General features: G+C 43.3%; 1 protein-coding gene across 1 annotated transcript in view; it reads left to right on the forward strand.

The window, feature by feature from the left end:
* Positions 1 to 15763, forward strand: part of ptprja (protein tyrosine phosphatase receptor type Ja) — a 261500-nt gene that overhangs the window by 195051 nt on the left and 50686 nt on the right. Inside the window, exons 22-23 of the mRNA XM_072272290.1 lie at positions 3214 to 3480; positions 4747 to 5028. Of these exons, the coding sequence (XP_072128391.1) occupies positions 3214 to 3480; positions 4747 to 5028 (549 nt within the window). The remainder of the gene's footprint in view (positions 1 to 3213; positions 3481 to 4746; positions 5029 to 15763) is intronic.

Below are 15763 nucleotides of genomic sequence, written 5' to 3' on the forward strand. Positions count from 1 at the left end.
CCGTCACAAGATTGTATTAGAATGATTAAATGAAATAAACTGATATTTGTCCCTTCAAGTTCAAAATTCATTTAATCATTCTAACATTAACTTTTTTCATGTACTCTCTGGATTCATCCTTTTCGTCAGATGATATTTTATTGGCAGTTTCATTGATGGATGGAATGACCAGGCCTGTAGTGCAAAAATAATGACAGACATTGACAACTCTACTTCCCCAGCAGCTGAAGCTTATAACAAAAGTCCTCTGTTTTAAACTAAATTTCTTTTGCCTTTGATTAAAAATGGTGAATCATCAAATCTGTAAAACTGTGAAACACAAGCACCTCACTTGTATGAAATCATTTGGTATGTTATGTGAAACTACTGATTATTAATCACATTATTATGCCAACTACAGGTCGACCTTCACTAATAAGACTACCTGTAATCTGGTTCCTTCGATAATCCGGCACTGATAATGTGATCCTTCTGTAATTCAGGCAGATCAAAGGAGATGGAATGAGTCAGTCCCAAGAGTTAAATTTATTTATAGGATTTCTTGTAAACCAGCAGGAGCTTATTCCTTTAATAAAACCCATGAACTTTGACTTAGCTCCACCTCCCATTATCTGATGTCTGACTCATTTTGCACCCATCCTTCCATGGACTTTCCATAATTACAAGTTGGACAGGAAATCTGAGAAAAATTGTCATGAAGTTTCTGCTAATCAATTGTAAATTGGGAGACTGCTTCACTGTGCATCTCAGCTCCATTCACCAAAAGTGGCTCAGTATTTTAATTTGCATTCCTATTCCCATTCTGACATTTTGGCCCATGGTCTCCTCTTGTGCCATGATGAGTTCATCCTCAGGAAGGAGAAGCAATACCTTATATTCTGTCTGGATAGCATCCAACCTGAAGGAATGAATATTGATTTTTTCTTCCAGTAAAACAAAATTCCTTACTCCCTCCTGTCTTCTTCTATTTCTCACTCTGTCCTCTTACATCTTTTCACCTGCCTATCTGAATCAGAATCAGAATCAGATTTAATATCACTAGCATATGTCGTGAAGTTTGTTAACTTTACAGCGACGGTACAATGAAATACTTGATAAATAGTTAAATTAATATAAGTAGTGCAAGATAACAGAAATAAAACAGTGAGGCAATGTTTATGTCCATTTAGAAATTGGAAGGCAGAGTAGAAGCTGTTCCTGAATCGTTGAGTGTGTGCCTTCAGGTTTCTGTACCTCCTTCCCAATGGTAACATTGTGAAGAGGGAACCTGCTGGGTTGTGGGGATCCTTAATGATGGAAGCCACCTTTCTAAGGCACTGCTCCTTGAAGATGCCTTGGATACTATGGAGGCTGGTACCAATGATAGAGCTGACTCATTTTACAAGTTTCTGCAATTTATTTCGATCTTGTGCAGTAGCCCCCGCACCCCATACTAGACAGTGATGCAACCAGTCAGAATGCTGTCCACAGTACCTCTGTAGAAGTTTGAGTGCTTTAGTTGACAAAACAAATCTCCATAAACTTCGATTGAAATATACCCTCTGTCTTGCCTTCTTTATAGCTGCATCAATTTGTTGCATCCAGGTTATGTCCTCAGAGATATTGACACACAAGAACTTGAAATTGCTCATTCTTTCTACTCCTTATCCCTCTATGAGAATGTTTTGTGTTCCCTCGTCTTCCCCTTCCTGACATTCACAATCAGCTCTTTCGTCTTACTGACATTGGAGTGCAAAGTTGTTTGCTGTGACACCACTCAATGCTGAGTTGGGATACATGGTGGTATTCTGGTTGGCAATCAGTGGTGAGTGGTGTGCCACAACTTTTGAGGTCCCAGTGAGTGCTGGGCCCTCAGCTTTTCACGATATACATTAACGAGCTGGAAGAGGGGAATGAGTGTAGTGTAACTAAGTTTACTGATGACACTAAATTGAGTGGAAAAGCAAATTGTGCAGAGGATATGGAGAGTCTGTAGAGGATGTAGATAGGTTAAGTGAGTGAGCAAGGAGATGAAGTACAATGTTGGTAAATGTGACGTCATCCAGTTTGGAAGGAAAATGGAAGATCGGATTATTTAAATGGTACAAAATTGCATCATGCTGCTCTGCAGAAGGACTTGGGAGTGCTTGTGCATGAATTGCAAGATGTTGGTTTGCAGGTGCAGCAGGCTATCAAGAAGGCAAATGGAATGTTGGCCGTCATTGCGAGAGGGATTGAATTTAAGAGCAGGGAGGTTATGCTGAAACTGCATAGGGTACTGGTGAGGTGGCATCTGGAGTGCTGCATGCAGTTCTGGTCTCCTTACTTGAGGAAGGATACACTGGCTTTGGAGGCGAAGCAGAGGAGGTTCACCAGGTTGTTTCCAGAGATGAGGGGTTTAGACCATGAGGACAGATTGAGTTGTCTGGGACTGTACTCGCTGAATTCAGAAGGATGAGCAGAGATCTTACAGAAACATATAAAATTATGAAAGGCATAGATAAGAAATGTATAGGAAAGTTGTTTCCACTGTCAGTGAGACTAGAACTAGGGGACATAGCCGCAAGATTCGGGGGTGTAAATTTAGGATGGAGATAAGGAGGAACTGCTTTTCCCAAAGAGTGGTGAATCTGTGGAATTCTCTGACCAATGAAGCAGTGGAGGCTACCTCAATAAATATATTTAAGGAAAGGTTGGATAGATTTTTGCTTAGTTGGGGAAGAAAGGATTTGGGGGAAAAAGCAGATAGGTGGAGATGAGTCCATGGTCAGATCAACCATGATCTTATTGAATGGCGAAGCAGGCTCGGCTGACCACATGGCCTACTCATGCTCCTATTTCTTATGTTCTTATGTTCTTATGAGATTTTATGTATCCTCTTGATTCATCCTTTTTGTCAACTGATATCTTATTGGCAGTTTCTTTGATGGATAGAATAAGCAGGGCTATAACACAAGCATAATGACAGATACTGATGTTTACTTCTCCATGAACCAGAGTATTACAATAATATGATTTTACTTCTTGGTATCTTAACTCTTCTGTTGACCTGCACTGTGAACAAGCTACTGTGATGTTCTGCGTCCTGTGAAAGTTATTCTTTCACTTGTAGCTTCTCTGACATTTATCCAGAGCAATGTTGATGTTAATTCCACTTGATCAAAATGTTGAAAGCTTATCCAATGGGTCTATGTCTTTACTAATGCCTATTTATTTCATTGTTTTTATCAATAGAGCCAAACCCCATTCAGAACCTACGAATAGTGGCATTTAGCACCCACAGTATTTCCCTACAATGGGTAGCACCAGTTGAAGATCAAAAGGACTACAAGTACAGAGTGGTGACAGAAGCACCTGAAGTAAATAACACAACTAAAATTGTAACAGATGAAAATGTAACTGTGGAGGGACTGACACCAGGAACGAACTACATCTTTTCTGTTGTCACATTGGCAAAGGATGATACACCATCAGAATCAGTTATGATTGCCAACTACACAGGTGATACTCTGGAATGGAAAACTCTAATTTAAAAGTATAGAGTTGTTATTTAACTTCTGAAACAAATGTTTCTTCACATTTAATATAACTACTGGTTGTGCTGTTATTAAACCATATATCATAGGGTTCCAGTATTCAGTTTTGATCTTCCAGTTAGCTACACTTGAAAGCACAGAACAGGAGCAGGCCCTGCAGCTCACCATGTCTGCATTGAAAATGACGCGAATCTAACTAATCGCTCATTAATGCCTCTATCATATCTGCATTTACCATCGCTCTGGCAATGTTTTTCGTGTACTTGCCACACTTTGTGTAGAAATACCAATACAGCAGAGGCAGCAGGTGTCAAAAAAGTCCCACTTTGTCAATTCCCTTTTGACCTTTACTTATATGAAGCAGATATATAATCTGTGAGAGAATTCCCTGTCTTGACATGATATTGGCAAAATCATTGGTGCAGGCTTATAAATGGTCACTACAACTTTGAAACATGCAAGTTCATTGTTTAGCCTCAATTTAAAACACTTTTAGAATCTGAGTTGTGTGAACTACATTTAAAGCTCTCATTAATGATTTCAAGAGAGGCATGTTTGTGATAACTTCTATATCAACCAACAGGGAAGAATAGAAATTGGCTAAGGAAGTTGATTAATCACTACCATGCATTTTTAACATCAGTGAGAAGAAAATATTTGAAGAATGTACCAAGCTGCAGTGATGGCAATTCAGTGGTGAATTACACTTAAAGGATGAGATTCTGTCTCTAAACTGAAAAAAAACTCAGTGCTTAATTCTAAATCCCCTATACAGAAAGAGACTTGTATACCTCCATTGCTTCCCCCACCCCCACCTTTTCTCAAGCAAATCTTTTAAATAAATTAAACTTAAAATGACATCTGATGGAGGAGCGAAATCTTGAAAAATGTTTCTTAAATTCATCAGACATAAGTAATTCCAGAAATTTAACTTAGACATTAACAGAAGACAGTCAGTTTATTAGGCAGCATTATGGAATGAGAAATGGAGTTAACTTTTCAGTAAAGATCCTTTACCAAAGCTGCAAAATGTTCAAATTGTAAAAAAGGTTTTAATCAATGAAAGTAGGAGGAAAGATCAAACAAAAGGATAGGGCATTTTCCAAGTAGCTTGATCTCTTTCAAAATCCCAGTTACTCTGTTGTTGGTGCTGTATCCAATACTGTCTAGTGGTGATAGTATTTTATTAAGTTCCATTATAATCACTATATATTGTTTTATTTTTACGTAGAACCTATGAAAATACCTTCAGAGAACATCTTACTGAGCAATGAGAACACAACTGATTTATTGAATGTTTCCTGGGACAATCCAGTAGGACATGTTGAGAATTTCAGTGTTCAGATAAAAGATTCTAAAAACCCAGAAGCATACAGCTATGAGAAGACCGTGCAACCTCCAAAAACCCAAGTAGAATTCAGCAGCCTGAGGCCTGGAAGGTTGTACAGGGTAAATGTAGTGACAATTAGTGGACCTCATCACGTAACCTCAGATGATGTAACTAAAGCCACCTGTGAGTACATTCTATTACAATTTGTTTTAGCATCTGAATGTTTTTCAGTTAAAATTGTAAATGAAATGCCACACAACAGCAGGTTCCTTGGGGCTTGGCCTCTTGCCCTTGTCAATCTGTGCACACCTATAACGACTTTCCTAATGTCATGTCCTACTTTGATAAGATTAGTTTCTCTGGGCCAGTTTTTTTTTCCACATGGCTACACTGGCACTCTATGATGTAGCTTTTGCAGCGTTTTATGGCTCTATTCTGACTGAGCTCCAGTCTTTTCCTCTCCACTTGGTTAAACATCTTTTTATCTGGCAGACAACAGGAATTCTGCAGATGCTGGAAATTCAAGCAACACACATCAAAGTTGCTGGTGAACGCAGCAGGCCAGGCAGCATCTCTAGGAAGAGGTACAGTCGATGTTTCAGGCCGAGACCTTTCGTCAGGACGTCGACTGTACCTCTTCCTAGAGATGCTGCCTGGCCTGCTGTGTTTACCAGCAACTTTGATGTGTGTTGCTTTTATCTGGCAATATTGTTTTATCTAACTACTGTTTCAAAACAAAATTGATGCCTTTGGATTGTCTGTCCAATGATGCAAAGGTAGTGATTCATTTAATTAAGTGAAATTTCAACAAGCAGTGATATCTTACAAACTAAACTTGAAGATTATGTAACTTAAAATTGTCCTTAGAATTTGTGACCCATTTCTCCATGATTTCACTAACACATTCAATTCACATGTCCCTTTTGTACCTTGTATGAAACAATCTCCCAGCTTCCATAACTGCTGGGTCAGAGTATGACTACAGGTTTTGATCAAGAGCTAGCCAAAGGGTGGGACAAGAACCTCTATCCAATAATTCTCCCTGGATCCTCCAAATTTCCCATACTTTTCTAATTTTCAGTGGAGTTCTCATCTGTTAAGGTTGTTCAAGGGTCTTTCCCAGAACCTCATCTGCTTCCTCATGAATCATGCCTATGTCCAAATATTCTCCTATAGTAGAGTTATGTTCAGTGGTTTTGGTTACTGTTAAGGCTACTAACTTTGGATCTAAAGATATCCAATCCACACCAAAACTGTGAAGATTGTAATAACCAGCAGCATGGTTCCGAATCATCCTAAGCATTGCTTTAATGATCACAGGTCACATCATGGAGTCATAGAATACTACAGCATGAAGAGCTTGCTAAAGTCCATGTAGACAATACCCACTGCCATTCCTTTAACAACATTCCTGGTAACCTCTTCAAGAAACTGTAAGATTGGACAGACATGACTTACCACACACAAAGCCATCTTCACTATCCCTAATCAGGCCCTAGCTATCCAAATGCTTACATATCTGATACAATTTCCCATCTTCATCTTACTCCCAGACCCTTTCTTAAGCAATGAAATAGCAGTGGCTATTGTCTAGTCCTCCAGCACCACACTGTGGCTAAGGGCGTTTTATATACCTCTGCCAAGGCCCTTGGAATTTCTACACTGGCTTCCCACAAGGTCCAAGGGGACACCTAGTCAAGCCCTGGGAACTTATCCACCCTAATTTGCCTCAAGGTAACAAACACCTCCTCTTCTGCAACCTTTATATGGTCCATATCCTCACTGCTGTTTTGTTTCATTTCTGTAAACTCTGTGTCTATTTCCCAAGTAAATACAGTTGCAAAAAAAAACTTAAGATCTCCCCGTGTCTTTCAGCTTCATGCAAAGGTGAACACACTTACCTTCAAGTGGACCAATTTTATCCCTTGCTATCAACTTTCTCTTAATATATCTGTAAAAACCCTTGGGATTCTCCTTCACCTTGTCTGCCAGAGCAACCTCATGCCTTCTTTTAGGCGTCCCAATTTCCCTCTTAAGTGTTTTCTTGCATTTCTTATATGGATTTATACTCAAGTATCTCATTTGTTCCTTGCTGCTTATACTCGCTCTGCACCTCCTTCTCCTTTTTATAATATCCATTGAAAACCCTAAACCTGTTAAGTCTTGCGTATTCTTCTAACAGGAACATATAAATGCTACAGCTTCAACATTTCACTTTTGAAGGCCTCTCACTTGCCAAGCATCACTTTGCCAAAAAACAATCTATCCCAATCCACACCTGCCAAATTCTTTCTGATGCCTTCAAAATTGGTCTTTCACAAATTTAGTGAGGCCAGAAATAGGAAGCTAATGCAGTTTAACATGTGGCAGGATGGCGCAGGAGGGAGGGCTTCAAATTTTTGGATCATTGGGTTCATTTCCAAGTAAGGTGGGACTGTACAGATGGGAAGGGTTGCACCTCAACTGGAAGGGGACTGAAATCCTTGCGGGAAGGATTGATAATGCTCCTCTGAGGAACTTAAGCTAGAGTTGCAGGGGTAAAGGAATCAGAGTGCCAGGTGAGCGGTTGTGAGAGAAGATGATGCTTTCCTCAACAGTATCCAAAACAATTTGCATGTTTTTGAGGGGATAGCCACAGGGGTACTCTGAACTGACTACTTATGTACTTTCCCCTCATGACGGTCATTGGCTCTTGACAAATGCCTAATCTCAAGGCCCTGCTCATATTTTAAATTTTGAGCTCATCACTAGATTACTTAAAGAGCTTCCGTAACATTGTTTGCTGCCATTACAATACCTCATTTCTCTTATCCAATTCCCTGTTCTTCAATGAACTGCTCTGCCCCCAGTCCTTGCTACTTGCTTGAGGTCCATTGTCGAAGATCTAGTTGCAGACCCATACAGAGAAAAGGCAGATTTTATACCCAAATCCCTTCCGACTGAATTTCTGAATTCATGGTGAGCTACCCAAAAGTTCATATTTGCCTCTATCCCAAATCTGTAATCCAGAGTTACCACTGAGAATCAGGAAAAGGCCATGCGCATTCTCTGAGTTAACACACCCAAGAGGGTGCAATCAAAGCCAGCTCCACCCACATAATGAATAATACTTGTTTCTTCTAAGCTGTGATCAACAATTAGCCTTTCTTCTAGTGTCTTAAAGTAAATGGATGCCTGCTTTACAATCTACGAACATTTCTTGGATGCGGAATAGCACTGGAAAGCTGCAAATGTAATGCCAATATTTGAGAAAGGGAGTAGACAGAAAACAAGATACTGTCGGTTTGTTAGTCTAACATCTGCCATTGATGAATCCAGCATCCATCATTCAGTGATAATACGCAAATATTTTTAAAAACATAAGGCAATGAAGCAGAATGAACACGACTTTATGAACAGGAAATTGTATTTAACAAATTTTCTACATAACAAACAGGGTAGATAATAGGGCACCAGGAAAGGTAAGAAGGCTTTGATAAGCAACATGAAAGATTACTGCTTAAGGGTGCTTAGCGTTGCGGGTATTACATTGGCAAGGATAAGGAGTGGCAAACTTCAGGAAATAGAGGGTAATGAGAAATGGATCACTTTTAGGTGGGTTATTAGTTGCTAGTTAGATGCCACGGGGATCAGTGCTAGCAATTTCTGAAACTTTCCATGCAAGGTAATAGGGTAGTTAAGAAGGCTTACAGTGTTTTGGCCTTCATTAGTTGGGGAATTAAGTTCAAGAGCTGCAGGATAATGTTGCAGCTCTATAAAAACTCTGGTTAGACAGTTGGAGTATTGTGTTCAGTTCTGGTTGCCTCATTGTCGGAAGGATATAGAAGTTTTAGAGGGGCTGCAGAGATTTACCGGGATAATGCCTGGATTAGAGAGCATGTGTCATGAGGGTAGGTTGAGGAAGCTAGGACCTTACTCTTTGGAGCAAAAAAAGATGAGAGTTGACCTGATAGAGGTGTATAAGATGATAAAGGACAAACAGTAACTTTTTCCCAGGGCATAAATGGCTAATTGAAGATGATTGGAGAAAAGTATAGGAGTATATCAGAGAACAACAGGAATTCTGCAGATGCTGGAAATTCAAGCAACACACATCAAAGTTACTGGTGAACGCAGCAGGCCAGGCAGCATCTGTAGGAAGCGGTGCGGTCGACATTTCAGGCTGAGACCCTTCGTCAGGACTAACTGAAGGAAGAGTGAGTAAGGGATTTGAAAGTTGGAGGGGGAGGGGGAGATCCAAAATGATAGGAGAAGACAGGAGGGGGAGGGATAGAGCCAAGAGCTGGACAGGTGATAGGCAAAAGGGGATACGAGAGGATCATGGGACAGGAGGTCCGGGAAGAAAGACAAGGGGGGGGGGGACCCAGAGGATGGGCAAGAGATATATTCAGAGGGACAGAGGGAGAAAAAGGAGAGTGAGAGAAAGAATGTGTGCATAAAAATGAGTAGCAGATGGGGTATGAGGAGGAGGTGGGGCCTTAGCGAAAGCTAGAGAAGTCGATGTTCATGCCATCAGGTTGGAGGCTACCCAGACGGAATATAAGGTGTTGTTCCTCCAACCTGAGTGTGGCTTCATCTTTACAGTAGAGGAGGCCGTGGATGGACATGTCAGAATGGGAATGGGATGTAGAATTAAAATGTGTGGCCACTGGGAGATCCTGCTTTCTCTGGCGGACAGAGCTTAGATGTTCAGCAAAGCGGTCTCCCAGTCTGCGTCGGGTCTCGCCAATATATAAAAGGCCACATCGGGAGCACCGGACGCAGTATATCACCCCAGTCAACTCACAGGTGAAGTGTTGCCTCACCTGGAAGGACTGTTTGGGGCCCTGAATGGTGATAAGGGAGGAAGTGTAAGGGCATGCGTAGCACTTGTTCCGCTTACACGGATAAGTGCCAGGAGGGAGATCAGTGGGGAGGAATGGGGGGGACGAATGGACAAGGGAGTTGTGTAGGGAGCGATCCCTGCGGAATGCAGAGAGAGGGGGCGAGGGAAAGATGTGCTTAGTGGTGGGATCCCGTTGGAGGTGGCGGAAGTTACGGAGAATAATATGTTGGACCCGGAGGCTGGTGGGGTGGTAGGTGAGGACCAGGGGAACCCTATTCCTAGTGGGGTGGCGAGAGGATGGAGTGAGAGCAGATGTACGTGAAATGGGTGAGATGCGTTTAAGAGCAGAGTTGATAGTGGAGGAAGGGAAGCCCCTTTCTTTAAAAAAAGGAAGACATCTCCCTCGTCCTAGAATGAAAAGCCTCATCCTGAGAGCAGATGCAGCGGAGACGGAGGAATTGCGAGAAGGGGATGGTGTTTTTGCAAGAGACAGAGTGAGAAGAGGAATAGTCCAGATAGTTGTGAGAGTCAATAGGCTTATAGTAGACATCAGTGGATAAGCTGTCTCCAGAGACAGAGACAGAAAGATCTAGAAAGAGGAGGGAGGTGTCGGAAATGGACCAGGTAAACTTGAGGGCAGGGTGAAAGTTGGAGGCAAGGTTAATAAAGTCAACGAGTTCAGCATGCGTGCAGGAAGCAGCGCCAATGCAGTCATCGATGTAGCGAAGGAAAAGTGGGGGACAGATACCAGAATACGCATGGAAAATAGATTGTTCCACAAACCCAACAAAAAGGCAGGCATAGCTAGGACCCATACGGGTGCCCATAGCTACACCTTTAGTTTGGAGGAAGTGGGAGGAGCCAAAGGAGAAATTATTAAGAGTAGGGACTAATTCCGCTAGGCGGAGCAGAGTGGTGGTAGAGGGGAACTGATTAGGTCTGGAATCCAAAAAGAAGCGTAGAGCTTTAAGACCTTCCTGATGGGAGATGGAAGTATATAAGGACTGGACATCCATGGTGAAAATAAAGCAGTGGGGGCCAGGGAACTTAAAATCATCGAAAAGTTTAAGAGCATGAGAAGTGTCACGAACATAGGTCAGAAGGGATTGAACAAGAGGTGATAAAACAGTGTCGAGGTATGCAGAAATGAGTTCGGTGGGGCAGGAGCAAGCTGAGACAATAGGTCGGCCAGGACAGGCAGCTTTGTGGATCTTGGGTAGGAGGTAGAAACGGGAAGTGCGGGGTGTGGGAACTGTAAGGTTGGTAGCAGTGGATGGGAGATCCCCTGAGCGGATAAAGTCGGTGATGGTGTGGGAGACAATGGCCTGGTGCTCCTTAGTGGGGTCACGATCGAGGGGTAAATACGAGGAGGTATCCGCGAGTTGTCGCTGTGCCTCGGCAAGGTAGAGGTCAGTACGCCAGACTACAACAGCACCCCCCTTATCGGCGGGTTTAATAATAAGGTTAGGATTAGTGCGGAGGGAGTGGAGAGCAGAGCATTCGGAAGGAGTGAGGTTGGAATGGGGACAAGGTGTGGTGAAGTCGAGATGGTTGATGTCTCGTCGGCAATTAGCGATAAAGAGATTCAGAGCAGGCAGAAGACCAGAGCGGGGTGTCCATGAAGAAGAGGAGGGTTGAAGACGGGAGAAGGGGTCATCGGTGGGGGTGGAAGAGTCCTTGCCGAAGAAGTAGGCTCGGAGACAGAGACGGCAGAAGAAAAGTTCTGCATCATGGCGAACACGGAACTCACTGAGGTGTGGGTGAAGGGGGACAAACGTGAGGCCCTTACTGAGGACCGAGCGTTCTACCACCGACAGTTGAAGGTCGGAGGGGATGATAAAGACCCGGCACGGATGAGAGCTGGGATCAGAGGGGGGAGGGGGGAGGCTGGGGGTGTCAGTGGAGAGGGGAGGGTTGGGGTGAGAGGAAGATGGAGCCTCCGAGGGCCCAGGAGTTGACAGTGGGATCTGAGGAAGACGGGGCTGCGGAGTGGTGGTGGGGGAAGGGGAGACGGGAGTCACAACAGCAGCACATAAAGACCCGGCCTGGTGTTCAAGGCTGGAATCTTGAGAGCTGGGATCAGAGGCGGGAGGGGGGAGGCTGGGGGTGTCAATGGAGAGGGGAGGGTTGGGGTGAGAGGAAGATGGAGCCTCTGAGTACCCAGGAGCTGACGGTGGGATCTGAAGGAGACGGGATTGCAGAGTGGTGGTGGGGGAAGAGGAGACGGGAGTCACAATAGCAGCAAATAAAGACCCGGCCTGGAGTTCAAGGCTGGCGTCGCAGTTGGTGGTTGCGCAATCGCTGTGAAGGTGTCCATGGTCGTTGCTGGAGTCCGGGTTTTGAATATGCCCTGAGGTGTTGGAGCCGCCGAGATCAATGGCAGCGGCTGCAATCTGAAGTTCATGCCTGCTAGCGTCGGGGCCGGCAGGCTCTGGAGTCCGTAGGTGTAGGATCTTGCGATCTTTGCCTAACATGACAAAGTCAAAAAAACGGCGATTGCAGGCGTGAATCCGACGGAGGATGAAATAACGTGTAGGACCATTACAGACGGCGAAGAAAGTGTCCCGAAGGTGTGGAAGGGTCTGGGATAGGGACACCAAGTACCTCCTCATGGCGGAGAGAGTCGCCTTCAGAGCTTGACGGGAGAAGCGGTGAGAGGCAGAGTCAATAAAATGTGAGTACCTGGGATCCTCAGAAGGTCCAAATTGAGAGGCTTGGAAACGAATCCTAAAGCCAACTGGAGTAATTTGGCGACGGAGGCACGTTCCAAGAATATATTCCAAGAGTATATCAGAGGTAGGTTTTTACAAAGAGATGCTAAGGGATACGCTGCCAGGTATAGTGGTAGAGGCAGAATAATCAGGGATATGTAAGAGACTTTTAGATGGACACATGGATGAAAGAAAAATGGAAGGCCATGTGGGAGGGAAGGGTAAGATAGATCTTGGAGTAGGTTAAGAGGTTGGCACAAGATAATGGGCCAAAAAGCCTGTACTGTGCTGTACTGTTCTATGTTCCATGATAAGAATAGTTGTACTGTAGTCAATGTTGAAGTCGATGCAAAGGAAACATGTGTTAGTAAGTTGTAAGGAGAATACAGACAACCATCAAAGGAATATACTGTAGGTTGGTAAAATATAGAGCGTGGACTAACTGGATTACATTGTGGAAAAATGTGAGTTTATCCACCCTGGAAGAAAGAGGGTATATGTAAGTCATTGTTTAGATAGAATCTACAAATAGATTTATAAATTCTAGAATATGAAACAAAAATACAGCATACAGTTTCATCAAACAGTTAAGAAGGTCATGAAATGTTAACTTTCATGGTAGGGGGTATGTTTGATGCAACTTTATAGACCACACTTGAAATGATGCAAACAGTTTTGGCCTCTACATTTGTGGAAGGATGTATGTGCATTAGAAGCAGTGCAGGGAAGTTTCACCTGGATGATTCATGAAATGAAGGGAATAACATAAGAAGAAAGGTTCATAGGTTTAGCCTATGTTCGTTGGAGCAGCAGAGGTAAACTTGTTGAAACACATAAGTTGCTGAGAGGCTGTTAGACCTGTAGAAGGTACCTAGAACTTGGGGATTGTTTTAAGATAAGGGATCTCCCATTTATATTTTATACTTTATTGTCACCAAACAATTGATACTAGAACGTACAATTTGATTCTGTGCTTCCCGTTCCCTGGATTACAAATATTAAATATTAAAAATATTAAAAAATAGTAAATATTAAAAATTTAAATTATGAATCATAAATAGAAAACAGAAAAATGGAAAGTAAGGTGGTGCAAAAAAACCGAGATGCACATCCGGATATTTCGAGGGTATGGCCCAGATCCGGGTCAGGATCCGTTCAGCAGTCTTATCACAGTTGGAAAGAAGCTGTTCCCAAATCTGGCCGTACGAGTCTTCAAGCTCCTGAGCCTTCTCCTGGAGGGAAGAGGGACGAAAAGTGTGTTGGCTGGGTGGGTCGTGTCCTTGATTATCCTGGCAGCACTGTTCCAACAGCATGCGGTGTGAAGTGAGTCCAAGGACGGAAGATTGGTTTGTGTGATGTGCTGTCCGTGTTCATGATCTTCTACAGCTTCTTTCGGTCTTGGAAGGACAACTTCCATACCAGGTTTTGACGCACCCTAGAAGAATGCTTTCTACGGTGCATCTATAAAAATTAGTGAGGGTTTTAGGGGACAGGGCAAATTTCTTTAGTTTTCTCAGGAAGTAAAGGCACTGGTGGGCCTTCTTGGCAGTGGACTCTGCTCGGTTGGACCAAGTCAGGTCATTTGTGATATTGACCCCGAGGAACTTAAAGCTTTTGATCTGTTCCACTTGCGCAGCACAGATGTAAATTGGGTCGTGCAGTCCGCTACTGCTTCTGAAGTCAACAACCAATTTTTCGTCTTGCTGACATTGAGGGATAGGTTATTATCCTCGCACCATGCCACCAGGTTCTTAATTTCCTCTCTGTACTCAAACTCATCATTACTCGAGATACGGCTGACAATTGTTGAGTCAACAGCAAACTTATATATTGAGTTTGATGGAAACTTGGCTACACAATCATGGGTGTACAGTGAGTACAGCAGGGGGCTAAGTACACAGCCTTGTGGGGCACCGGTGCTCAGAATGATTGTAGAGGAGAGCTTGTCCCCTATTTTTATAATGAACAACAGGAATTCTGCAGATGCTGGAAATTCAAGCAACACACATCAAAGTTGCTGGTGAATGCAGCAGGCCAGGCAGCATCTCTAGGAAGAGGTACAGTCGACGTTTCAGGCCGAGACCCCTCGTCAGGACTAACTGGAGGAAGAGTTAGTAAGAGATTTGAAAGTGGGAGGAGGAGGGGGAGATCCAAAATGATAGGAGAAGACAGGAGGGGGAGGGATGGAACCAAGAGCTGGGCAGGTGATTGGCAAAGGGGATACAAGAGGATCATGGGACAGGAGATCCGGGAAGAAAGATGGGGGGGGAACCCAGAGGATGGGCAAGGGGTATAGTCAGAGGGACAGAGGAAGAAAAAGGAGAGTGAGAGAAAGAATGTGTGTATAAAAATAATTAACGGGGTACGGGGGGAGGTGGGGCATTAGCGGAAGTTAGAGAAGTCCATGTTCATGCCATCAGGTTGGAGGCTACCCAGACAGAATATAAGGCGTTGTTCCTCCAACCTGAGTTTGGCTTCATCTTTATTTTTATAGCCTGGGTCTTGTCTGTGAGGAAGTTGAAGATCCAGCTACAGATCTGAGTGTTAAGGCCCAGGTTCTGGAGCTTAGGAATCAGTTTATTTGGAATGATGGTATTAAAGGCGGAGCTGTAGTCAATGAAAAGGAGCCTTACGTACACGTCTTTATTCTCCAGGTGTTCTAAGGAGGAATGTAGGGCCAGAGACATGGCATCTGCCGTTGACCTGTTACTATAGAGACCATAGAAACTACAGCACAGAAACAGGCCATTTGGCCCTTCTTGGCTGTGCCAAACCATTTTCTGCCTAGTCCCACTGACCTGCACACGGACCATATTCCTCCATACACCTCCCATCCATGTATCTGTCCAATTTATTCTTAAATGTTAAAAAAGAACCCACATTTACCACCTCGTCTGGCAGCTTATTCCATACTCCCACCACTCTCTGTGTGAGGAAGCCCCCCAATGTTCCCTTTAAACTTTTCCCCTCTCACCCTTAACCCATGTCCTGTGGTTTTTTTCTCCCCTTGCCTCACTGGAAAAAGCCTGCTTGCATTCACTCTATCTATACTCATCATAATTTTATATACCTCTATCAAATCTCCCCTCATTCTTCTACGCTCCAGGGAATAAAGTCCTAACCTATTCAACCTTTCTCTGTAACTGAGTTTCTCAAGTCCCGGCAACATACTTGTAAACCTTCTCTGCACTCTGTTACGTACCCCGTAACTGGGTTACCAAACCAGCAGAAATGGATCACTCAGTTGGAGTCTGGATTACTAGAACAAAGAAAGTTTTATTAAAGAAACAAGCAACACAGTAATCGGAAGGATAATAAATGCAACAGTTCAGCAATGATAAACACACATGTGCACAGAATTAAGATAACAGCATCAATCAAG

This window comes from Mobula birostris, chromosome 11 (assembly GCF_030028105.1).
Source record: "Mobula birostris isolate sMobBir1 chromosome 11, sMobBir1.hap1, whole genome shotgun sequence".
Classification (NCBI taxonomy): domain Eukaryota; kingdom Metazoa; phylum Chordata; class Chondrichthyes; order Myliobatiformes; family Myliobatidae; genus Mobula; species Mobula birostris.